The sequence below is a fragment of the Pseudorasbora parva genome, chromosome 17 (genome assembly GCF_024679245.1).
Source record: "Pseudorasbora parva isolate DD20220531a chromosome 17, ASM2467924v1, whole genome shotgun sequence".
Taxonomy (NCBI): domain Eukaryota; kingdom Metazoa; phylum Chordata; class Actinopteri; order Cypriniformes; family Gobionidae; genus Pseudorasbora; species Pseudorasbora parva.
The window spans coordinates 3075837-3102437 of NC_090188.1; the positions used below are offsets into that span (position 1 = coordinate 3075837).

Genomic DNA, 26601 nt, shown 5'->3' on the forward strand with positions numbered 1-26601 from the left:
AAATGTACAAGCATGTGGACTGTCGGGAGGCCGACTCGATTAATTAATTTGCAATGCATCATGGGAGAGGGGGCGGAACCATTTCGATGGTAATCTCTGATTGATCTCTCCTCAGGATTGTGGGTAGTGTTTTTTGAAATCACATTTACATCTACGGAAACATAACGCAGCGCTTCACTCAGACGAGGACTTGAAAACGGCACATTATCGGTAAGAATCTGATGATTGGTAGATTTGCTTCCAGAGCCCAATTGTTGTATTATAAAGGAGATACCCTAATAAATATAGATTAAAAAAAATCTGTGGTATGTACTATTATCCATGACTGACGGGGAATGTGCAAAATAATCAGACTCCTCATTAGGAAAGTGCTAGTAGGGGTTTAACTCCTCCGGTGCGAGATGAGACTCGTCTCCTTCCACGTAAGCGGTGAAACTGTTATTCCTGGAGCTCCAATCATAGCTGTCCGGCGTGAGGCTGTGAATGAAGAGAAATAGGCAATGAATTAAACGGTTCTGGTCAAATGAACCCTCTGGTGGTCACACTCATACACTGTAAAAAATCATATGTTCAATAAGTTATGACAACATGTGTTTTTACATTGTTTTAACTCATCAAAATAAGTTAAGAAATGTTAAACTTTTTTTACATTATAGTCATACAAGATGCAACTTATTTTTTTTAAGTCAGTTTAACATAATCTAAGTTGAAATAACTTAAACATCCAAGTCAATTGTACTTAAAAATTTCAGGCTGTGACTTTTTTTTACACTGCAAATAATTATTAAGAAAAAAAGTTACCTGGTTGCCTTAACATTTTGAGTTCATTAAAAATTTGCGTTAATACAATTAATTTTTTTTGAAATTCGACAACCTTTATTAAAATATTATTAAAAGATTTTGTGAGCATATTGGGTAATTGTGTGTGTTTTATTTCTGATGACGCAGTGAAACATGCCAAATTGTGCTATTTTCATGATTTATCAAATTTTGTATGTGGTTCAGATACAATAATATTTTGAGTTTCTATTTATTAAACAAATTTCCTTCATTGTATCAACTCAAATTTTTAATTTCAATAAACTCAAAATTTTAAGGCAACCAGGTTACTTACTTTTTTAAGTTAAACCAACAAAAAACCCAAAAAAATTTTTTACAGTGTACTCCTCCTGGTCAAAAGTGACCGAACACCTTGATGAACCTAAATATTATATTTTAGTCGATAATATTTTGCATTACAAGGAGATTTTTATCGTACTAAAGATCATTCACCCTTTAAAATATGCACCATGTATTTCTATATAAAATAATACAAATATTACACTGTAAAAAAAATATGCATTGCATTAACCATGCTTGCGTTTTTATGGGCTGAAATTCAAACATGGTTGTATATTTGAGATGTGAGTGTTTAGATTCAAAACACACATTTTCATTATTAAAATAATAATCCATATTCACCTCTCAGATTTCAACATATTCTGTTTAAAAATACAACCTATAATATTTGACAGCCAATTTTCTGTCCATTTTATTGCGCTTATACAAATTCGCTTTCACAAATTCAGTGGTTCAAATTTTACAGATAAAAGTGTCCGTTTTTGCATTATAACAGTCAAGCCTGAACACAGAGAAGGCATAACATCAAAATGTAAAGATGCTTTATCATGGCTGATTTGTGGATGTGTTTCCCATTCATTTCTTATAGTGGTCTATGGTTACGAGTGTCACTGTTTTTTGAGGCCATTTAGCCTTTTCCAGTCATGTCTAAGTTTTGTATGTTCACATTGATTTTGTACCATCGTTCTGTACCATTCTGGGGTGCGTTTGCCGTACACCCACGTAACTCACCGCTTAACTACCACAGTACGATATGATGCATCGCTGAAGAAATCAACTAGCTAGTCACGACTGTGTCCCCAAAACCGTATGGTCGCAAATCACGTTGGTTAAAGCAGCACTAGGTAACTTTTCAACCTTCATAATATATTTTTTAAGACTCTTGTGAGGATAAATCGACTTACAATAGGTTGAATGACACGTCTGCCATAGCCTGATGGGGTCTGTATCGTTTTTTTTTTCGTTTAACAGTTTTTATTGGATTTTTTCACTTGAATGTGGAATTTTCAGCAGCACATAGTGAATCTTAAGCATACAAAAATGTTGTGGCTGTATAATACAAATGTTAACTAGTATGAAAGATACCCCACCAACCCAACCCACCCAACCCTCCCAGTTGTCCCTTTAAATCCAGATTGGCCTAAGAATGATTGACCATTAAAGTTCTTGTCCAACTAAGGATTAAAGAAAAGGCATTTACAAAGTAGCGTAAACTAACAAGATAAATGAATACCAGACCAGTAATAGAATGAATGGAGGACAGTAACTTATACTAATAATAATACTGAAAATAAGCTATCTAAATAAATCTAGACATCAACGTTTATAAGAAAACTAACAATAATAATAAAATAAATAAATAAATAAGTAAAATAATAAATAAATAAATAAAACAAAAAATAATAATAATATAAAATAAAATAAATAATAAAATAAATAAATAAATAAATAATAATAAGGGGGAGGAAAGGAAAGGGGAGGGGAGCAGGGGGGAGGGGGGGGAGCAGTCGCTTAACTCTGATGATAACACCTTAGTCATCCTTATTTAATGGAGTTTGCAAGCTCTCGTAGAATTCTAAAAAGGGGGACCAGACCTTCCTAAATGTTTGGATAGAGCCTCTAAGGGTATATCTGGTCTTCTCAAGTTTTAGAAAATGCATTACATCTCTAATCCATCTTGTGAAACTAGGGGGTGCTTGTTCCTTCCATGAAAGCAGGATGAGGCGCCTGGCAATCAAGGAAGTGAATGCTATTAGGGGACATTTTTTGGGGTGAATTTCAGGGATAAAACCAAACAGGGCACTTACAGGGTTGGGGGTAATGTTTTTTTGAAGCATAATATTGTAGGCACCAAAAATGTTGGCCCAAAATGTGTTAAGTCTAGGGCATGACCAAAACATGTGTATACAATCTGCTGGTTGACCTTTACAGCGAGGGCATGAGGGATCGACATTAGGAAAGATTTTCACCAGCTTTGTCTTAGTTAAGTGTACTCTTAAAACTATTTTAAGTTGAATCACGTTGTGCCTGGCACAAGGAGAGGAAGTATAAATTGAGTCAAGCACAGCCTTCCAGTTATCATCTGTAAGTTCCTTACCGAGATCGTTCTCCCACAGACTCCTGATATCTTGCAAAGAATGTGGGGAGACATTGCTTATACAGTTATAGAGAGTCGAGATTAGGCCTTTACGTGAAGGGGTTAGCGAAAGAATCTGGTCGACAGTGTTGTTCGCTGGAAAGTCTGGGAAGGAAGTTATATTTTTCTGGACAAAGTGTTTAATTTGGAGAAATCTAAAGAAATGGGACGAGGGTAAATCAAAAAGTTGAGAAAGTTGGGCGAAAGATCCAAACTTGCCATCTACATAAAGACTTGAGATAGAATTAATACCCTTAGAAGCCCAAGTTCCAAAGGTAGAGTCTGTGAGAGAAGGTGGGAAATTATAATTATTTTTAATGGGAGAGTGCACCGACATCGTTTGCAACTTAAAGTGTCTTCTGAATTGAGACCAGATTCTAATAGAGTGATAGACCACCGGATTAGCAATTGGCTTCGAGGGGGGGGGAGAAGGGGCACAAAGTATGGCGGCTAGATCAGATGAGCTAGAGGCAAACTCCATCCGTATCCAGGCTTCATTCCCATTAGGGCTCTCTCCTCCCAGCCAGTGTAGTATAGTCTTTATATTACAAGCCCAATAATAAAAAATAAAGTTGGGGAGAGCTAGACCAGCCAACTTTTTAGGTCTTTGCAGGGTGCTTCTTTTGATTCTGGGCGGTTTACCGTTCCAGATAAAAGAGGATATATTACTCTCCAACGAATTGAAAAATGCTTTTTTGATCAGGATGGGAATATTTTGGAAGAGGTACAGAAATTTTGGTAACATGATCATTTTGATAAGGTTAATTCGTCCTGCTAGGGACAGCGGGAGATTCATCCATCTAGCCATGTCTTTTTTACATTTTTCAAACAAAACGTTAAAAATTTTTGTAAAGAGGGAGGAGAAAGCAGGAGTAATCTCTACCCCGAGATATTTGAAGCCTTTATTGACAATTCTAAATGGGAAATGTGCAGCTGGTATTAAAGTAGCTGACTGATTGAGAGGGAACATTTCGCTTTTTTCGAAATTAATTTTATAGCCAGAGAGGTTTCCAAATTGAGTCAGAATATTGAGAATGGACGGAACCGAGCTCAGTGGGTCTGAGACATATAAAAGAATGTCGTCTGCATAAAGGGATAGTTTATGTGTAAGGCCCCAACGTTCTATGCCCCGGAAGTCCCCAGATTGTCTAAGAGCGATGGCCAGTGGCTCAATGGCAATGGCGAAAAGTAAAGGAGACAGACTACAGCCTTGACGAGTGCCTCTGCCTAGAGAGAAGTACTCTGATTGCTGTCCATTAGTAATTACTGTGGCAGTAGGATGAGAATAGAGGAGTTTTATCCAGGAGATGAAGAGGTCTCCAAAACCGAATTTCCTTAAGGTTGCAAACAGATAATGCCATTCCACCCGATCAAACGCCTTTTCAGCGTCAAGGGATATAACCATTTCCGGGGAGCGAGATGGGGGGGAATAAACAATATTAAGGAGTCTTCTAAAATTTGAGCTGGAGTGCCTATTTAAGATGAAGCCTGTTTGGTCTGCTGCAATAATTTGAGGGATAACTGTCTCTAATCTAGTCGCCAGAATCTTGGATAGAATTTTATAATCCGTATTCAGCAGAGAGATAGGGCGATAGGAGGAGCACTGAAGCGGATCTTTTCCCCCTTTTGGAAGTAGAATTATAGCAGCTTGTCGAAGAGTAGGAGGGAGCTGTCCGGCTGACAGAGATTCATTGAACATGGCTTGGAGCAAAGGGCATAAAATAGGTGCAAATTTTTTGTAAAATTCGGAAGAATACCCATCAGGACCAGGTGTCTTGTTGCCTTTCAAAGAATTAATAGCTTTTAGAATCTCTGTCTTGGAGATCGCACCCTCCAGTGGTGTTTTTTGTTCAGCTGGAATAGAAGGAAAGTGAAGGTTATCAAGGAAATTGGGCTGTGAGGGGTTACCATCACATTCAGAGCTGTATAATTTACTGTAGTATTGTTTGAAGTTGTTGTTAATTTCTAAGTAGTCTGATACAATCTCCCCAGTTTGGCTATAAATCTTGGGGATAAGGCGAGATGATTGGGCTTGGCGAGCTTGTTGGGCGAGTATCCTGCCAGCCTTGTCCCCTGATTCGTAAAATTTAGAACTCACTTTAGTGAGTAAATAAGTGGCTTTATCTGTAGAGAGTAAATCATATTCTGTCTGTAATCTGAGTCTCTCTTTGAAAAGTGTTGGGGAAGGAGAGGAGGAATATTGATTATCAATCTCAGCAATAGCACGCGAGATATCATTAAATTTGGAGTATCTTGATTTTTTTTTCCTGGAAGAGTATTCAATTATTTGCCCCCGTAAATAAGCCTTGAGAGTTTCCCAAAAAATTGACTGGGAAACTTCTGGGGAGGTGTTAGTTTCAATAAAAAAGTTAATTTGGGAGGAAACGTGATTTACAAATTGTTCGTCGGATAAGAGGAGGGGATTAAGCCTCCAATTGCGGGATGGCCTAAGACAATTAGGTAGTGCTATGTGAAATGAGATCGCTCCATGGTCTGAGACCGTAATACTATGATAAGAGCAAGAGCTAACACAACCCAGTAGTCTATCATCTAAAAGAAAGTAGTCGATGCGAGTGTAGGTGTGATGGACATTAGAGAAGAAGGAAAATACTTGTTGATTATTAAATTTAAATCTCCAAATGTCCGAGACACCATTGTGAGCTATAAAATCATTGATAACTTTCGCAGATTTAGTGAGGGGAAGGATCTTGTTTGATGATCTATCTAGCGTTGTGTTGAGTACGCAGTTAAAGTCTCCCCCTATTATTAAATTATAGTTATTGTCACAGGGGATAGCGGAGAATAGTTTATTAAAAAAGTTGTAATCATCATAGTTTGGAGCGTACACGTTCATCAAAATGACCAAACTGGTGAAAAGCCGGCCTGCTACAATAACATATCTCCCATTTTTATCAGCAATCACTTCTTCAGCTTGAAAAGGAATGTCTTTATGCACAAGGATTGCTGTCCCTCTGGCCTTAAAGTTAAACTTGGAGTGGAACACTTGTCCAACCCAGCCTCTTTTGAGATAGTTTATATGGTCATTCTTAAGATGGGTTTCCTGTAGAAAGGCTATGTCTGATTTTAATTGTTGTAGATAGGATGTTATTTTTTGCCTTTTCAACCAGGTATTCATCCCCTTGGTATTTAGGGAGACAAAGTGAATGGGCCGGTTTTGGTTGTAATTAGGTTTAGATGCCATCATACATTAAATGATGGGGGTGTAAATATGCAGCGGCATGGGAAGGGAATGGAGGGGGAGGAAAAGAAGAAGGAAGAGAAGAGAAAAAAAAAAAAAAAAAAAGGGAAAAAAAAAAAAGGAAAAAAAAAAAAAAAAAAAAAAACGGAGAAAAGGGCATCTGGATGGGGACAGGGAACACGAAAAGAACTCAAAGCTACCATCTTAGAGAACTCCTAACTTACATTAGAACTCTGTTATACAAAAGAACAAAACAATTAAGACTATTGCATATTTTAGTATGTCACTTGTGCAAAGACACTGTGTGTACAATAAAGAGAATTGGAACAATTGAAAGCTGCAGCCCTCAAAATAAGTGAATATGTATGTGTAATAGACAGTTCAGCTTTAGCAAACGTGAAGAGATGTGTAAGGAGCAGAGTATCGAATAAGAACCAACATTTCCATCTGCCAGTGGACTTTGGGCTAGTGATAGTAACTGCGTGAGAGCGCGCGAGCGCACTTGAAGTGGGTGCACTCGAACGAGAGCGGAGGAAGGCCGTAAGGAAGTGCGTCTGTCTCAGTAGATTAACGAGTAAAACGGAGAGTGACTGACTTCAAGCTCGAACATCACGGGGTGATTAAAGACACAAAATACCCCAGTAACAGGAAGTCCGCTCTTAATTCGGAGTAGTTCTGTCAGCGTCAAGATTAATGTTTCATTAATGTTTCATTTTCAAGTAGTGGGAGTAGGAGGATTACCTGGCCGATTGTTTAGAAGGAAAGCTGAAACTTCTTCAGGAGAGGAAAAGGTTAATTTCTGACCGTTTTTGTCTGTGACTTGAAGTTTGGCAGGGAAAAACATCCGATATCCAAATCCAGCATCTCTCAACTGCGACTTCACTGTGTAGTACGCTGCTCTTTTTTTGGAAACCTCCGCGCTGTAGTCGGGGAAGATGTGTATCTCAGAGCCGCGAAAGGAGAGTGGCCCAGTAGACTCTCTGGCCAATTTCAGGATGCGCTCTTTGTCCTGATAACGGTGGATCCGTGCAATGAACGGGCGCGGCGGGACATCCTGTTTCTTGCGCGAAGTGGCCAAAACTCTATGCGCTCTGTCAACGGATGGAGGTGAAGAGAAGGCCTCTGCACCAAAGGTCTCAGACAGGAATACCTCCATGAAAGTCGTTGGATGCGATCCCTCAACTTTTTCAGGTAGGCCAATAACACGGATATTGTTGCGCCTCGATCTATTTTCCAGATCGTCCGTCTTGAGTTTGAGGGCCTCGTTTTCTCTAGACAGGGTCGTGCAGGTAGCTTCGAGGGTCAGTAGCCTGGATTCCATATCGTTAAGGGATGTTTCCATGTGTTGGGTGGTCTGGTCATGCCTATCAATCGTTGCACGGTCAGCAGAAAGTTGGACAGACAATTTGGCTATTATGCGGTCCTCCATTGAGTTGAGGAGTTTCTCCATGTCTGCTAGGGTTAGCGGCGCGTTGTTAGCAGCATGCGGTTCATTTTGATTAGCTTGGATTCCGGCATCGTGGCTATCCTCTGAAGAGCCTTCTGTGGGTTGGTTTTGCTTTTTGGACGGCTTCCCCATCTTAAATACACTTTCACACAGGCTTACTCAAGTTAATTGTAATAGTAAAATATAGAGTAGTCTAATTTAGAAAGGATTTCAACAGAGCTCTCCCAGTTTGCGACCTACGCCGTCATCGCTCAAACCGGAAGCCGTATCGTTTTTAATCGTACTTTTAAACTTCGGGTTTCGGGTAGTAACCCGAGAAAAAAAAGAACTACAAAATTCGACTGCTTTACGGCATTTACGTCACTTCCACCACCACCCACACTTCCTTACATTCGGACGTGCGAGCCCAACTTTGTTCGTCGGATAATATAGTCATGTCCGAAGCAGCAGAGACAAATAAGAAAGAAAAGGTTTTGTTGGAGGAAAGCAATAAGAGGAAACGAAAAAGTGATGTGATTAAAGGCAGGACGAGGATCAACATGTGACCAGCGTTTGCTCGTCGGCGTGAGCTGAAGGAGGCATGCCCGACCGATGCTGTCCTGCTTGTTACGGTGATTACCGACCACTCAAACATTGAACTGAAGTATCATATAGATTCTGTAAAACACTAACCAATAGACTACTATAATGACACTGGCTTGTAAACTTGAGCATCGTGATTATTTGGCGTTTGAAAAAAATAAAACCCATGAAATTATATTCATATGACATGCTGAAGCATATGGCACTGACTGTACCTGGGATGAAGACATTTCACACGCGACGCCAGAAGAACTCTGAACTCCTCCTGCAGTGTTCAGGGGAACTGTTAGTGCTGCACCGACCCGCGGGACGCTTTTATGAAGTTATTTGGCCCGCCCCGCACCACTGTATATATTTTTACAACCCGCCCCGCACCCACGACCATTAAATAAACATACGGGGTCCGCGGGTTATGAGACGACCCGCGCATCACTAGTTCAGGGCTATCTGGGTTGTCATGTCAACAAATGCACGCGCGATGGCGTCCCCTGATGTAGGATGACAGAGCTTACGACAGTAGTTGAGGACATTATTTTTTCCAAACTGTAGGGGGACCCCGAGAGCAAAAGTAGCCAAGTGCGGCTTTAATGAAGTCACGCAGGTGGTGAAGTAATAACTGCTTTTAATGAATTAGTTTGAGATCGAATTCATGCTAGATTTTTTGCTATGAATTATAAATCTTATTTTTCTCAGCTATTTTGCTTTATTTCCTGATTCAATCATAGGCTCGTTCTTACGTACTAGAGCACGGCCGCACATGCGCACTCTTCAAAAAAGGTGCTTTAAATCTCTTGACAAAATAAAAGACATAAATTACATTTGTATGTATTTGAAATAAAAGATATAGATTGTACTAAATGTCAGCTTGCTTATTTTGCTCAAGAAAAGGATTTTTAAAGCCCACATGTCATGCAAACGAGAAACTCAGTTTCTAACCACAGCTCGAGATCTGCGTTGCAACCACACAAGTTTGCGATGCTGTTTGCGAAAGTTCGCTGTAACGATGGTTTCGGGAAACACAGACTGGTTAAACTTTGCTGATAACGACAGAACTTGCGACTATAGTTAGCTAATGATGCTTTTGGGAAATACACCCCAGATGAGTTACAATTAGGGGTGACCCCTAATAGTCAAAGATTCGATGCATCGATATGCAGGACCGGATTCGACCACTGATCTCATGGTCGAATCTTCGCGGGTGTTATGAAACGAGGATCATACCATTTTGGCAATATGGGTGTGCTCAATATTAGTGTTATAAAGACGTGTCGCGGCGCTGAGCGATCGCCCTTTAAGGGCACTGAGCTTCGCACCGGACGCCCCGCGCCTTTAAAATTCGAACACATACACCGACGGCGGCATTCGACGCCTGTCCGCGGGGATAAATGTATATTTCCCTCAAATCGTGAATGTACATACTGATTTCATCCTGTGCTACAAGATACACTCATCGTGCAGCTCTTCTGTCAGAAGTCGATTCAAAATTGAGCTCGGGGGTATATAATGTTCACGTCTGCCTGGTGTGAGATCCCTGAGACACGGCGCTGAGCTTCAGTCCGGTGTGAGATCCTGAGACACGGCGCTGAGCTTCAGTCCGGTGTGAGATCCCTGAGACACGGCGCTGAGCTTCAGTCCGGTGTGAGATCCTGAGACACGGCGCTGAGCTTCAGTCCGGTGTGAGATCCCTGAGACACGGCGCTGAGCTTCAGTCCGGTGTGAGATCCCTGAGACACGGCGCTGAGCTTCAGTCCGGTGTGAGATCCTGAGACACGGCGCTGAGCTTCAGTCCGGTGTGAGATCCTGAGACACGGCGCTGAGCTTCAGTCCGGTGTGAGATCCCTGAGACACGGCGCTGAGCTTCAGTCCGGTGTGAGATCCCTGAGACACGGCGCTGAGCTTCAGTCCGGTGTGAGATACCCGAGACACGGCGCTGAGCTTCAGTCCGGTGTGAGATCCCTGAGACATGGCGCTGAGCTTCAGTCCGGTGTGAGATCCCTGAGACACGGCGCTGAGCTTCAGTCCGGTGTGAGATCCTGAGACACGGCGCTGAGCTTCAGTCCGGTGTGAGATACCCGAGACACGGCGCTGAGCTTCAGTCCGGTGTGAGATCCCTGAGACATGGCGCTGAGCTTCAGTCCGGTGTGAGATCCTGAGACACGGCGCTGAGCTTCAGTCCGGTGTGAGATCCCTGAGACACGGCGCTGAGCTTCAGTCCGGTGTGAGATCCTGAGACACGGCGCTGAGCTTCAGTCCGGTGTGAGATCCCTGAGACACGGCGCTGAGCTTCAGTCCGGTGTGAGATCCTGAGACACGGCGCTGAGCTTCAGTCCGGTGTGAGATCCCTGAGACACGGCGCTGAGCTTCAGTCCGGTGTGAGATCCCTGAGACACGGCGCTGAGCTTCAGTCCGGTGTGAGATCCTGAGACACGGCGCTGAGCTTCAGTCCGGTGTGAGATCCTGAGACACGGCGCTGAGCTTCAGTCCGGTGTGAGATCCCTGAGACACGGCGCTGAGCTTCAGTCCGGTGTGAGATCCCTGAGACACGGCGCTGAGCTTCAGTCCGGTGTGAGATACCCGAGACACGGCGCTGAGCTTCAGTCCGGTGTGAGATCCCTGAGACATGGCGCTGAGCTTCAGTCCGGTGTGAGATCCCTGAGACACGGCGCTAAACTTCAGTCCGGTGTGAGATCCTGAGACACGGCGCTGAGCTTCAGTCCGGTGTGAGATACCCGAGACACGGCGCTGAGCTTCAGTCCGGTGTGAGATCCCTGAGACACGGCGCTGAGCTTCAGTCCGGTGTGAGATCCTGAGACACGGCGCTGAGCTTCAGTCCGGTGTGAGATCCTGAGACACGGCGCTGAGCTTCAGTCCGGTGTGAGATCCCTGAGACACGGCGCTGAGCTTCAGTCCGGTGTGAGATCCCTGAGACACGGCGCTGAGCTTCAGTCCGGTGTGAGATCCTGAGACACGGCGCTGAGCTTCAGTCCGGTGTGAGATCCCTGAGACACGGCGCTGAGCTTCAGTCCGGTGTGAGATCCTGAGACACGGTGCTGAGCTTCAGTCCGGTGTGAGATCCTGAGACACGGCGCTGAGCTTCAGTCCGATGTGAGATCCTGAGACACGGCGCTGAGCTTCAGTCCGGTGTGAGATCCCTGAGACACGGCGCTGAGCTTCAGTCCGGTGTGAGATCCCTGAGACACGGCGCTGAGCTTCAGTCCGGTGTGAGATCCTGAGACACGGCGCTGAGCTTCAGTCCGGTGTGAGATCCCTGAGACACGGCGCTGAGCTTCAGTCCGGTGTGAGATCCTGAGACACGGTGCTGAGCTTCAGTCCGGTGTGAGATCCTGAGACACGGCGCTGAGCTTCAGTCCGATGTGAGATCCTGAGACACGGCGCTGAGCTTCAGTCCGGTGTGAGATCCTGAGACACGGCGCTGAGCTTCAGTCCGGTGTGAGATCCTGAGACACGGCGCTGAGCTTCAGTCCGGTGTGAGATCCCTGAGACACGGCGCTGAGCTTCAGTCCGGTGTGAGATCCTGAGACACGGCGCTGAGCTTCAGTCCGGTGTGAGATCCCTGAGACACGGCGCTGAGCTTCAGTCCGGTGTGAGATCCTGAGACACGGCGCTGAGCTTCAGTCCGGTGTGAGATCCCTGAGACACGGCGCTGAGCTTCAGTCCGGTGTGAGATCCCTGAGACACGGCGCTGAGCTTCAGTCCGGTGTGAGATCCCTGAGACACGGCGCTGAGCTTCAGTCCGGTGTGAGATCCTGAGACACGGCGCTGAGCTTCAGTCCGGTGTGAGATCCTGAGACACGGCGCTGAGCTTCAGTCCGGTGTGAGATCCTGAGACACGGCGCTGAGCTTCAGTCCGGTGTGAGATCCCTGAGACACGGCGCTGAGCTTCAGTCCGGTGTGAGATCCTGAGACACGGCACTGAGCTTCAGTCCGGTGTGAGATCCTGAGACACGGCGCTGAGCTTCAGTCCGGTGTGAGATCCTGAGACACGGCGCTGAGCTTCAGTCCGGTGTGAGATCCTGAGACACGGCGCTGAGCTTCAGTCCGGTGTGAGATCCCCTTTAGGCACAATCGGCTTAAGAACGGGCATATAAACGCACTCAGTGTTCTTTTCCTCTCTAGGCAGGTATTTTTTTAGGTTTATTTATCAAAATGTTCTTTTATATATTTGTGTGATGTTCTGTGTTTCGTTCGCGGCTTTTAAAAGTTATGAGAGAACGGTTAATTTACGAATGTGTGGTGTTGCCTACTTTTGATCACTTTATTAAAAGTGGTGGCTGTGTGCCGTGTGTAAAGTAAACACTCCTTAGCCTCCTGCTGACTAGTGTCCTGCCCTTCCCAACCAGTTTATACCGTTTATTTTTTTTCCAGTCTATGGTTTACACACACACACAGATGATTCGACTTTTGGTCGACCATAAAGAGATTCGAAAATTCGGATTCGAATGTGTAAATCCTTAGTCGGGGACACCCCTAATTACAATTAAAAAAATCTAATTTAAAAGTGACCGAAGAGCACCAGAGGGCTAATTCATGAAATGTTTGATGTTGTCTGACATCAGTCAAATTAGAGAAACACAACTTTACATTGAATTCAAAGCTAAATTGTGTAATTTTATAAAGATTAATATTTTACAATAAGACCAGGAATGTGCAATTGAAACGTAAATCTGATGACTTTTGTTTTCATATGGCTTTTAAAAGACTTGACTGGTACCTGGCTTGAATGTTTTGTGGGATGATACTCCATGCGAGGTCGTCATCGCTGTCATAACGGCGCGGGTTGTCAAAGAAATAAGCTCGTGATGAGAACATGTGCCCAGGGATCACTGCTGCGCTCTATAAGCCAGAGAGACGAGAGTCTAACATCAGGGCTATTCAACATCTGTGAACATCTGTCTTCAGTGTCACATCGGTTATACCATTTAAAAATGATAAATGTCATACCCGATCCTGAGCCGGCTTACGGACTCTGAAAAAGAAGACCACCAGGGAAGTGGGCAGCAGCTCCCAAACAAACAGGATCACCCCAAAAACCACATAACCAGCATCGCCCAACGTCGACTTCAGATCTGCCTGTAGAATTAAAGAAATCAGCAATATTACCAAATTCATCAAGACCTTTTCATCAACCCTGACATGTGAAATAATAGTAAAAATATAACTTTAATAACAAAAAAAATTATATAGAAAAATTATATATACTGATCAGGCATAACATTATGTCCACCTGCCCCTTTGAGGGATGGACTCCACTTAAACCCCTGAAGGTGTGCTGTGGTTTCTGGCACCAAGATGTTAGCAGCAGATCCTTTAAGTCCTGTAAGTTGCGAGGTGGGGCCTCCATGGATCGGACTTGTTTGTTCAGCACATCCCACAGATGCTCGTTTGGATTGAGATCTGGGGAATTTGGAGGCCGAGTCAACGCCTCAAACTGGTTGTTGTGCTCCTCAAACCATTCCTGAAGCATTTGTGCTTTGTGTCAGGAGCATTATCCTGCTGGAAGAGCCACAGCCACCAGAATACCGTTTCCATGAAAGGCTGAACATGGTCTCAGCAATGCTTAGGTAGGTGGAGCGTGTCAAAGTAACATCCACATGGATGGAGGACCCAAGGTTTCCCAGCAGAACATTGCCCAAAGCATCACACTGCCTCCGCCGGCTCGCCTTCTTCCCATAGTGCATCCTGGGGCCATGTGTTCCTCAGGTAAGACACACACACACTCGGCCATCAGCCCACACAATTTGGCCCGAGTCAAACTCGCTCAAATCCTTACGCTTGCCCATGTTTCCTGTTTCTAACACTAATCAACTTTGAGGACCAAATGTTCACTTGCCGCCTAATATATCCCACCCACTAACAGGTGGCGTGATAGAGATCATCAGTGTTATTCACTTTACATGTCATAATGTTATGCCTGATCTGTATAAAGTTATATTTCTTACATTTATAACAAGGTGGATGTTTGTACAATTATACTAAAAGACTTTAACTTGACAAAACAGTCTAAACTATCAATCAGACGACAGAAGGACTGGAGGTGCGACAGGTTTATCAGATCATGTAAGAGGCCTTAGAAATGTGTGTATCAAACATGGGCGTCGGAAGCAAATAATAAGTGGGTGGGTCTTGTCCCACACACACACAATGGTTCAGACGCCCATGGTATCAAATATGACACAGTAGGCTTTATAAGGTTAATACATCATCATGAAAACAAAAGTACTAAAGATCCTCTTGAACGTTGGGTAAATTTACGTGCATTATTGTAACCACAATTGTTATGCTCTTTTCTGTGGTAATTGTCATTTGATACAGCTGAATATTATCACAGTTTAATTTGCATTGAACCTGAAACATTCTGTACCTTTCTGTTATGGTTTTTTGGCACGTACTTGGTCTGATACGTTGTACCAGTCGTAGTCGAATGAGTTGATGTTCTTGATTTTTGTCAGTGCCAGCACCACTAAGTTGTAGCACGCCCGAGACGAGTACAGCAGGATCACCGTCGCTCCGATCACAGTCACCTGACACACTGAGGTTCCCTGGACAGACGAGATGAGACGTCACATTCACACGCAATTCTTGGTACAAAACATCATCCTATTCATTTTACAATGGATAAAAAATACAGTCTTCTGAACAGGGGTTCACATTGGCTTTAGGATCTATTCCACTCTATAGGGGGGTTAAAAAAAACCTTTGTTGTTATAGATGTACACAATGAGTTTGAAGAGAATGACATTGAAAAATCTTTTTTAACAGGTTTGATGTTTGACAATGTGCCTTTGCAACCCTGTATGTAATGCGTTTTGACTGATTAATGGAAAATGCATTAAAAAAAGTGTAAGGGGTTAAAAAACTGCAATTCGTCTTTTTTAGATGGGCATACAGGGGACTTGGGAAGACTGGCACAGTGTTAAAGGACAACAAATGTCTGGAAAGAAAGACGCTTGTTTCCGCCACATAATAAAAAAAGGGTAATTGCGACTTTTTATCGTACAATTCTGACGTTTTATCTCAGAATTGCGTAGTATAAAGTCTAAATTGCGAGTTTTAGAGTCAGAAATGTTCGATGTAAACTCAACTAAATGTTTTCTCTCAGATTTGGACTTTATAGCTCACAATTATGCAATTTCTCAAAATTATTAGAAAAGAAGTCAGAATTGCAAGATGTTAACCCACAATTCTGACTATATAACTCTCAATTGTGAGATAAAAAGTCACAATTATCTTTAAAAATGTTTTATTCTGTGGCGGAAACAAGCTTTCATGGGAAAGTGTATGGAAAATACACTGTAAATGCTTTTCCATACTATCTTTTTAAAACGAGGCCGTTTCCTTCTGGTTAACCCGTTAAAATGCTTTGCCTGTTAATTCGTTTGTTCGTGGATTCTAGGATTCAAAAATGTGCAACCCAGCTAACAGGGACTGTCCTCAGTACTTTACATATAACATTTACATTTAATCATTTAGCAGACGCTTTTATCCAAAGCGACTTACAAAAAAGGGGAGAGTAATAGAAGCAACGAAACAGACAAGGCCTCAGTCTCAGTTAATTTAGCACAGTACACAGTTTTTTGTTGTTGTTGTTTTTTTTGGACAAACAAACAAAAATTAATGGATCGTTAAGTGCTATTCTCTATTGGTCAGGTGCAATTGGAAGAGATGTGTCTTAAGATGTTTTTTAAAAATGCCTACAGACTCGGCAGCACGAATTGAGATCGGCAGGTCACTCCACCAGGTGGGAACGGATACTTTAGCAAATATTCTGGCAAGGGAGTTATGAACAAACGTTATTCTGGTAACATTAATAAAATATTTCTCAAAGCAGTGGTGTAAAATATTGGAGTAAATGTAATTAGTTACTGTACTTACGATACTTAAAGCTACACTGTGTGATATTTTCCCCATCTAGCGGTGTAAAGCTATATGACCATCCAGTGAATATTAGTTTCTGTTCCTCTCAATTCTGATTTCGTTTTAACTCCTACGGTGGCTGATTTAGTCCAAGATTAACATGGCAATCCCCCTCTTCACATTCGACACGGTGCCATCGAGTGTTAAAACGCGAAAGGCAAAGCTTGAATTTACGGGTATGTCCCTCTTTGGCTACTGTACTGTCAAGATGGAGGGGCAACATGGCGACCGGCATTCAAACCCCTCACCCATATGTATTTTCAATGGCATATTATAAACTTACGAGAATACTTTATTACTTGAAAGAAGTAAATATACATTAATAAGCACACATATTTTGTGTTTTTAGCTAAGAATAAACTAAAAAAGTTACAAAGTGTAGCTTTAAGTATATTTTTGGCTACTTTGTAGTAGTATCAAAGATATTAGCAACTTTTACTCTCTACTTGACTACATTTTTGAATGAGTAAATGTACTTTTTAACCACCATAGACATTGAGGGAAAGACCCCCAAACACACACACACACATCCTACCCCCGAATATTTGATATGGTTAATGCTGCTCTGCATTACGCACCGCTCTGTTTGTTGTTAGGGAACAAAACGTTTTAAATGTTACATTTTTAGGCTGGTTGAGCGCTTGTCACTGTCAATAGTGACATGGCCAATCAAATCAAAGAAGGCGGGGCTTACTGTTAGTGCAAATTCCAACGCAACACTTTAGTTATAGCGTTGAATGAGTGTGTCGTAAGATGTAAGAAACGAAACATTTAATATTTGACAAGTGTTTCACGATTGAAACACTTAGCGGCCGACAGTAATATCCAGTGATGCAAACGACTCAACATTTTTATGAAATTTCTCAGTTTTGAATTGAAAATATGCTATTATTTACATGATTCATGTAAATCTGAATTTGATGTGACAAGAAACAGTCAGCCCATTGACTTGTGTGCTGCTCAGTGCCCTGACTACTGAACTAGGGAGCGGATAGAGACGCACCCAATTTTAATTTTTTACATATTAGACATACAAATAAGAGTGAATGTGTGCATATTTGTAGTTCATAACAGACCTGGAAATTTTAGTTCTTAATTATTTTTCTTTATTTCCTTAAATCCATTTAAATTCTGTAATTATTTAATTAATTAAAATTAACCAATAAGACCAATACATCCCAATAAGAGCCCCCCGATGTTCAAGACATGGTTTCGGCCTTGGTATAGTAGTGCATCACAGCTGTCATCTGTTTAGTTTTGTCATATGTATTTGTGTTTCATCACCTTGGACTCCAGGTAGATGTTGGCCAAAGACATCTTGGCGATCTTGTAGAGACACACTGAGAGTGAGACGGCACAGAGGACAAACAGAGTGTCATTGATGGCCACGCGCACCAGCACTACAGTCTCTGTGTCAGCCTTCGTCATCTTCACCAGCAGCGCGCAGGTCAAATTCACCAGCAGGAAGATGATGCTGATGCACAGGAAGAGCAGGTACAGCGGCAGCCTGACGATAAAGATATTTATCATTAAAAATAATAAACAAACTGTACTTTTAGAAGTACAGAAGTTTCAGGTGATCATTTTATGGATCCATATTTACCTGTACTTGTGAAGTTCTGGGGAATATTTAGACTTTGCCTTGAAAATGACCTGTCCCAGAAAACAAGCTGTAAGTTGGTGTAAATATCACATGCAAAAAGCATTTTTAAGGCCAAGAATAACACATTTAGGATCATAACATTCAGGTCACACCTCACGTTGAACATAACATTAACAAGATTGTCAGGTTTACTGCTCGCCTCCATTATAAACATTGTCTTGTCAACATGCTCTTATCACATATGATCTGATTTTGAGGGACTAAAGTTTCATTATATGTTGTAAAAAGTGAAAATGTACAGTTGTTACTTCAACCCGATCTGACTCTTATAAATTACAGGTGTAAAAATAAATGACCCAGTTCATTCTTCAAAAGCTCTTTTATTAAAAAAATGCACTGTAAAAAACTGTGTCAACAGTACAAACCCGATTCCAAAAAAGTTGAAACACTGTACAAATTGTGAATAAAAAAGGAATGCAATAATTTTACAACTCTCATAAACTTATATTTTATTTACAATATAATATACAGTGCCCTCCACAATTATTTGCAGCCCTGTTTAAGATGTGGTCGTGGACTTGTAAAAATTCTCCTTTTTTTATAAACAACATAGAACCCAAATGCAAAAATAGAGAAAAATCCTACCTTTCGTTTAAGTACATTACTTTGGTGGTAAAAAAAATCACAGATTTGGAAAGAAAAAAAAACCTTGAAATCATATGTCCCACAATTATTGGCACCCCTGATGTTAATACTTTGTTCCACCCCCTTTTGCCAACAAGAGCTCACTTAATCTTCTCCTATAACATTTCACAAGATTGGAGAACACAGAGAGAGGGATCTTTGACTATTCTTCTTTGCACAATCTAGATCATAGTGTCCTGGGTTGTCTCTTATGCACTCTCTTCTTTAGCTCGCCCCACAGGTTTTCGATTGGGTTGAGGTCTGGGTAATGAGATGGCCATGGGAGGACCTTGAGTTTGTGACTGCTGAACCATTTTTGTGTAGATTTTGCCACATGTTTTGGATCATTATCCTGGTGATGACGACCCATCTTCAGCTTTCTGGCAGAGGCCATCAGGTTTTTATTTAAAATGTCCTGGTAGTTCAAAGCATTCATAATGCCATGCAACCTAACAAGGTTCCCAGGGCCTTTGGAAGAGAAACAGGCCCACAGCATCAGAGATCCTCCACCATACTTCACGGTGGGCATGAGGTGCTTTACGGCATACTAATCTTTTGCTTTACGCCAGACACACTTAGATTGTCTGTTGCCAAAAGCTCAATCTTAGTCTCATCTGACCAAAGCACATGATCCCAGTTGAAGTCCCATTACCACTTAGCAAACTCCAGACGTTTACGCTTGTGAGTGTTAGTGAGAAAAGGCTTTTTCCTTACATGCCTCCCAAACAGCTTGTTGGCATGTAGAGAGCGCCTGATGGTTGTTTTGGAGACTTTGTGACCCCAAGATTCCACTTTTTGATGCAATTCTGTGACGGTGAGCTTAGGACATTTTTTTACTTCACTTACCATCTTCCTCACTATGCGTTGTGGCAAGATAAACTTGGGACCTCTTCCAGCCTTGTTTGTCACTGTTTAGTTGTTTTAAACTTCTTAATGATTCCTCTGACTATAGATACGGGGAAGTTAAGGCGAGTGGCTATTTTCTTGTAGCCATTGCCTGACTTATGAAGGTCGACACACATCTGCCTTTCTTGAATGGTGTGTTTTCTTGTCTTTGCTATGTTGACAAATGGGTAAGAGAATTAGGCCTCTGTGTCACATCATATTTATACCCCAGGGAAGCAGGAACTCATGAATTACTAATTAAAATTTCCTAGATACCCTAACCAACTTCAGCAACTACAGAAAAATATATTTAGAAAAAAATAAATTACATTTTTCAGAGGAATTGTTAGGGGTGCCAATAATTGTGGTACACGTGATTTCAAATTTTCTTTTCCCTAAATGTGTGATTTTTTTTACCACCAAAGTAATGTGCTTAAATGAAAAGTTGGATTTTTCTCTTTTTTTGCATTTGGGTTCTATGTTGTTTTAAAAAAAGGGAGAATTTTTAGAAGTCCACGACCACATCTTAAACAGGGGTGCCAATAATTGTGGAGGGCACTGTATATAACTTATCATATGTTGAAAGTGAGACATTTTTAAATGGCATGCCAAATATTGGTTCATTTTGGATTTCATGAGAGCTACACATTCCCAAAAAGTTGGGACAGGTAGCAATAAGAGGCCAGAAAAGTTAAATGTACATATAAGGAAAAGCTGGAGGACCAATTTGCAACTTATTAGGTCAATTGGCAACATGATTGGGTATAAAAAGAGCCTCTCAGAGTGGCAGTGTCTCTCAGAAGTCAAGATGGGCAGAGGATCACCAATTCCCCCAATGCTGCAGCGAAAAACAGTGGAGCGATATCAGAAAGGAGTTTCTCAGAGAAAAATTGCAAAGAGTTTGAAGTTATCATCATCTACAGTGCATAATATCATCCAAAGATTCAGAGAATCTGGAACAATCTCTGTGTGGATGGGTCAAGACCGGAAAACCATACTGGATGCCCGTGATCTTCGGGCCTTTAGACTCAACTGCAGAACATTCAGGAATGATACTGTAATGGACATCACAACACAGGCTCAGGAATACTCCCAGAAAACACAATCTAGTGATTTGTCAGTGAAAAGTTGTCGGTGAACACAATCAACCGTGCTCTATAGGTGAAAAAAGACGCCATATCTAAACTTGATCCAGAAGCGCAGGCGTTTTCTCTGGGCCAAGGCTCATTTAAAATGGACTATGGCAAAGTGGAAAACTGTTCTGTGGGCAGACGAATCAAAATTTAAGGTTATTTTTGGAAAACTGGGATGCCATGTCATCCGGACTAAAGAGGACAAGGACAACCCAAGCTGTTCTCAGCACTCAGTTCAGAAGCTGCATCTCTGATGGTCTGGGGTTCATGAGTGTGTGTGGCATGGGCAGCTCACACATCTGGAAAGGCCATCAATGCTGAAAGGTGTATCCAAGTTCTAGAACAACATCTGCTCCATCCTGACGTCGTCTCTTTCAGGGAAGACCTCGCATTTTCCAACAAGACAATGCCAGACCACACACTGCATCAATTACAACATCATGGCTGCGTAGAAGAAGGATCCGGCACTGAAATGGCCAGCCTACAGTCCAGATCTTTCACCCATAGAAAACATTTGGTGCATCATAAAGAGGAAGATGCGACAAAGAAGACCTAAGACAGTTGAGCAACTAGAAGCCTGTATTATACAAGAATGGGACAACATTCCTATTCCTAAACTTCAGCAACTTGTCTAATCAGCCCCCAGACGTTTGCAGACTGTTATAAAAGGAAGAGGGGATGACACACAGCGGTAAACATGGCCTTGTCCCAACTTTTTGTGGTTGTCCCAACTTCATGTGTTGATGCCATGAAAATTTAAAATCAACTTATTTTCCCTTTAAAATTATACATTTTCTCAGTTTAAACATTTGATATGTCATCTATGTTGTATTCTGTATAAAATATTGAAATTTGAAACTTCGACAGCATTGCATTCTGTTTTTATTCGCAATTTGTACAGTGTCCCAACTTTTTTGGAATCAAGTTTGTATATTTCTTAAAGGCCCACTGAAGTGCCTTATTCAATGTGTGAATGAGTGAACGTAATTTCCACTGAAACAGGAAGACAGGGTCGGGCATATCGAGCAGCTCCTCTCCTTTTTTAAATTAGCCAATAGCATTTTGTTTACATCACAGCTCAGCTGTTGAGCTTGGTAAAGCCAATGTTTCCTGTGAATCTCCTCCATATCGCTTTAAAAAATTGCATTATGTGCCATTCACCATGTATAAAATAATAAATGTGTGAACAATTGAGCGATTTCAGCCGTTCTGTTTATAATGTTCCGATTCTAGAGAGCATTTGATTGGATAGAAAATCTGATGAGAAGCTGTAGTGCAGTGATGTCATCAAAATCATTGATCCTTATTGGTGGAAGTAAGACTGTATGTAAATGTGAATTTTGTCATTGTTTTGGAGCACACTCGCTTATAGATAACAGTAAGGCTCACATATTAATACTAAAAGCCAAAAAACTAAAATTTTGATTTCATGGGGACTTTAACTGTTCTTACCCGTATATACTACATGTCAAAAGTAAGAACGCATGTTTTGTTCTGTTAAATCTGAATCAGTTGTTAGGTATGGTGATTTTCACTGTAAATAATCCACAGGTTTTACTGTAGTGTTTTACAGTGTAGTGTAAATGCATCAGACCGCAGTGAATGATTTCACTTCTCTCTTTTACTCACGCTGTACTCCCACACATATGATTCATTTGCATATGCAGCTTTAATCACAATAAAACAGGAAGTATAGTTTTATACGGCAACATCATTCGAACAACATTAATTCTGAGAAGTTTTCAATACATGTGAATCTGAACTGAACTGACATGAGCGCTAGTGTGTGTGTGAATAATAATCAATAATAACAAGGCTCTTAAAGAGGCTAGATTGGATGGTTGGCCAGTTTTTTAAACATCCTTATGCTTTTTGATGTGATGCATATTCCAAATTTTGAAGATATTTGGAAGAATGCTGGTAACCAAACAAATCTCAGGCCCCATTGACCATAGTAGGAAAAACAAATACTATGATTGTCAATGACTGCCGAGATCTGCTTGGTTACCAATATTCTTCCAAATATCTTTGTGCAGCAGAACGGTGAGTAAACTATGGCAGAATTTTTATTTTTGGGTGAACTATTCCTTTAAGTCTGTGCAGATTTATGACCATTTAAGCTAGAAATTTCATTTCCAGGTCCAGTGAATAAATGGATTATGTCCACTGCATAAATATAATTTAGTGTCATAAAATCCCCCAATATATTAAATAAAAAATATTATTGAACTAAAATATTGTACAATCATTTAATCTGACTGAAACATGAGTACCAGATGGGTTAATTATTATTTTATATTATACATTTTATACAACTTAATATTATAATTGTTTAATATTATAATTATTATTATTTATATGATTTAATTATTTTTATTCGATAATTGTTACATTTATTATTTATTTATGATTTATACAAAATTTAAATATTGTAATTAATATTTTTTTTAAATTACATAAAAATTTAGAAAACACTTTAGTGAATTAGGTTGCCACTAGATCAGGGGTGCCCAAACTTTTTCCTATGAAGGGCCAAAAATCAAACTTGATTGAGAGACGTGGGCCGAAAGTAATAAAAAAAAAAATCATAAATCAAACTGTATTAGGCCTACATTAAAGTTGCTATGGGTTTATTCATTTCATAATGTTTACAATAAATATAAAACAAATGTAATCTGATTAACTAATCCAGTTTTATTTGTAAAGTGTTGCATTTTAATGACCAATTAAATGGGCAACAATCCCCAAGTGTTCAATGTAAAATACGGTTCAATGTCAAATACACAATGATCCAGATTCATAATGTTGACGGATATTTTACTCTTTTAAAAAAGGAACAGACTGTTTGCAAATAGGGTTGGGCGATATCCCCTAAATTGGCAGTTGACAATGTTTACAGTAAAACATCGCAATGGACGATGATATCGTCGTTTATTTTTATTTTTATAAAAAGATAAAATACAGAGTATAGTAAATTATATCTCTTTACATAAATACTATTTTCTACTTAAAAACTATAATTTCATTATTTTATTAACCCAAATAAGGACTCACCCGCACTAGGTTCCACGTGATGGGGAAAAAAGGTAACTTCCTTCCACTTAAGAAGAGTTGTGCACTTTTTATTTTAATTTATCTCTTTACATAAAAACTATTTTCTACTTAAAGCTCTATCTTCGTCATTAACCCAGTGTTTGGTATGAATGCTGTTTTACGTGAATATTACCACAGGAGTAAAAGCACAAAACTTTTTTTAAAAAGGAAATAAATTCGCAGATGTAACATTGCAGCCCTGGATGAGAGAGGTGGGCTGAGCCCAATTTAAGATCTGCCAGCTTTTTAATTCTGTTTTGCGTTCTGGTCACCCGATTTGATGGACATCTGGTTTCTTTTCTCAAATCGATCACTCGCGTCGCACTCATTTTCACAGGAAAATATTAATGCTTCTTCCTTTCGTTTGCGTATAATTAAGTATATTATACCCATTCACATCAATGGTAAAGACTGTAGGACGAATACCTTTTGACAAATTTTATTTTAATAAATTTTATGTTTGTGCTTGTTATTAGATTTGAGGCGCGTGAAGTTTATTTGAATAGCGCAGTTCACGTGCACCCAGCGGTTTTACTTTCGCTTTTTCTAGCGGTGCATAATCAAACATAGCCTAAATGTCTTGGCCCTGTGGAAGATAAAATTCACTCTTCAGCCCTTTTACAACAAGTGTTGCTTTGCAACATCACGAAGACAAAGATATTAGAAAAGGTGTCTATCCAGCTCATGTCCCACATTCATCTCAAAGCGCAGACCGGCATAGGACGCATCTTTAAGGGGGAAAAGGCTAGGAATCTATCTACAAATCTTTTTTTAACTAATAATTAATTTTCTTATACTCTTTGGGTTACCATTATTTACTGATAATTGTTTAATTGTTTTACAGGCTGCAGTGAGTTGTTTCACTGACGGAAAATAAACATGCATGCTTATTATAATGTTTGAGCGTTTATCATTTCAAAATGTAGGCTCTCTCTCTCGGACCTCGGTGGGCCAAATCAAAGGTTTCCACGGGCCAACTTTGGCCCGCGGGCCCTAGTTTGGGCATCTCTGCACTAGATGTTTTTAAATATTTTAAATTAATTATGAATATATATATATATATATATATATATATATATATATATATATATATATATATATATATATATATATATATATATATATATATATATATAAAATCTAATTAATTATATATAAATGGTATATATACATACACACATATGCATGTCTATTTTTTACAGTTATATATAAATTATTTATATTTATATATAATATAAATTATATATAAATTTTATAAATATGAATGTGTATGTATTTATACTATTTATATATATACATATTATGTTAACACAAACTTTTATTATATATATATATATATATATATATATATATATATATAATGTTCAACAATATTTTTTTTTAATATTTTGGGGATTTTATGTCACTAAATTATATTTATGCAGTGGTCATAATCCATTTATTCACTTTTTGAGCATGGACCTGAAAAATGAAATTTCTAGCTTAACTATATATATATAATCAATTTAAAGCAAAGGCACATTGTCAACATCAAACCAGTTAAACTATAATAGATACTAAATAACACAGGAGGTGGTTTGATAAATAAGGAGAGACATTAAGCAAAAAGGAACATTTTAAGAGTAAATTTTGATGAAATATTAAAATAGATAATTTCTCTTTAGAAGGAATTATCCATAATCAGACCTAGAACAGTTGTAAGACAGAACATCTCGTCTCGCTTACAATTTACAATGTGCAAAATACTTTTTCATAGTGTAACCCACTCGCATAAACGTACATGTGACCTGCAGTCTCTCCGGTTTACCACAGTATGAAGGTGTGTCTAACTCACCTGTGCGAAGTACAGGTTCATGAGGCTGAGCGTGAAGAACTGCAGGCAGACGGGAAAGCAGTAGAGCAGCCAGAAGGAGAAAGGTCCGAGTGTGTTGGCCGTCACACAGTTTCTGAAATAAAAGGAGAAGAGCAGTGCGCGCAAAGCCGCCCACAGCAGACACAAGAACAGAAACACAGTCTGATAGCTGAAGCGTTTGTGTCTGTAACGCAGAACCAGCCACAGCTGCGCGTACACGAAGCCAAAGAGCAGCGAGTAGAAGACGGTGTAAGCCACAGTCAGACCCAGCTTCACATACGGAGGCACGGCTGGGCTGAAGGTGGGCAGAGGAGGCAGAGACTCGTCCTCCATGGGTCTCCTTTCCTCGTCTGCCGGCTTCTGTAGCTCCTCCTTCTCCTGTTAAAATCCCAATAGAGCCAATGTCACGACCAGCCGTCTGCAGAGAGCGAGCTTGAGAGACTGACTAAATGCGTTGGGATTTAGGGGAAGGAAATGAGAACGAAAGAGGAAAAGAAAGCAGGCTGCACTTCCTCCTGCGTGAGCCGCATTCAGCTGGCAGGAAGGCTCATTGTGCAGCGGGCAGTGAAAGCAGGAGGGAGGGAGATGGCTCTCTGACGCGGTGCTGACGTGCGCTACTGTACCTTTAACCCTCTGCTCCAGCTTCCCACGGGATGCTGGTGTTTCTCTCTCTTCCTAATGTGGCTGTCACTCACAGGCAGTATCTGCACATGAAGCACTGTTTCCTTTACATAATCAAACAATTTTGCATTTTATAGAGGCAATTGCAACTACACTGTAAAAAAAAAAAAAGTCTCCAATTGAAAATTTTCCAGTGACTGATCGCATCTAAATTTTTCAGTTTGCCGAATTGAAATTCTGTGAATTGATGCAATTTAATTCACAGAAATTCAATTTTGCCAACTGAAAAATTAAATTGTAGAAAATTTTAA

At 40.6% G+C, this 26601-nt stretch overlaps 1 protein-coding gene across 1 annotated transcript; it reads right to left on the reverse strand.

The window, feature by feature from the left end:
• gpr137ba (G protein-coupled receptor 137Ba) lies at positions 1-26262 on the reverse strand. Its single transcript, XM_067420987.1, has 7 exons — positions 25652-26262; positions 18023-18072; positions 17704-17926; positions 14895-15044; positions 13447-13575; positions 13217-13338; positions 1-477 (listed from the first exon to the last, which is right to left on the reverse strand). The coding sequence occupies exons 1-7, from the start codon at positions 26000-26002 to the stop codon at positions 372-374; spliced, it is 1131 nt and encodes a 376-aa protein (XP_067277088.1). The 5' UTR covers positions 26003-26262; the 3' UTR covers positions 1-371.
• Between the last annotated feature and the right edge of the window lie 339 nt (positions 26263-26601).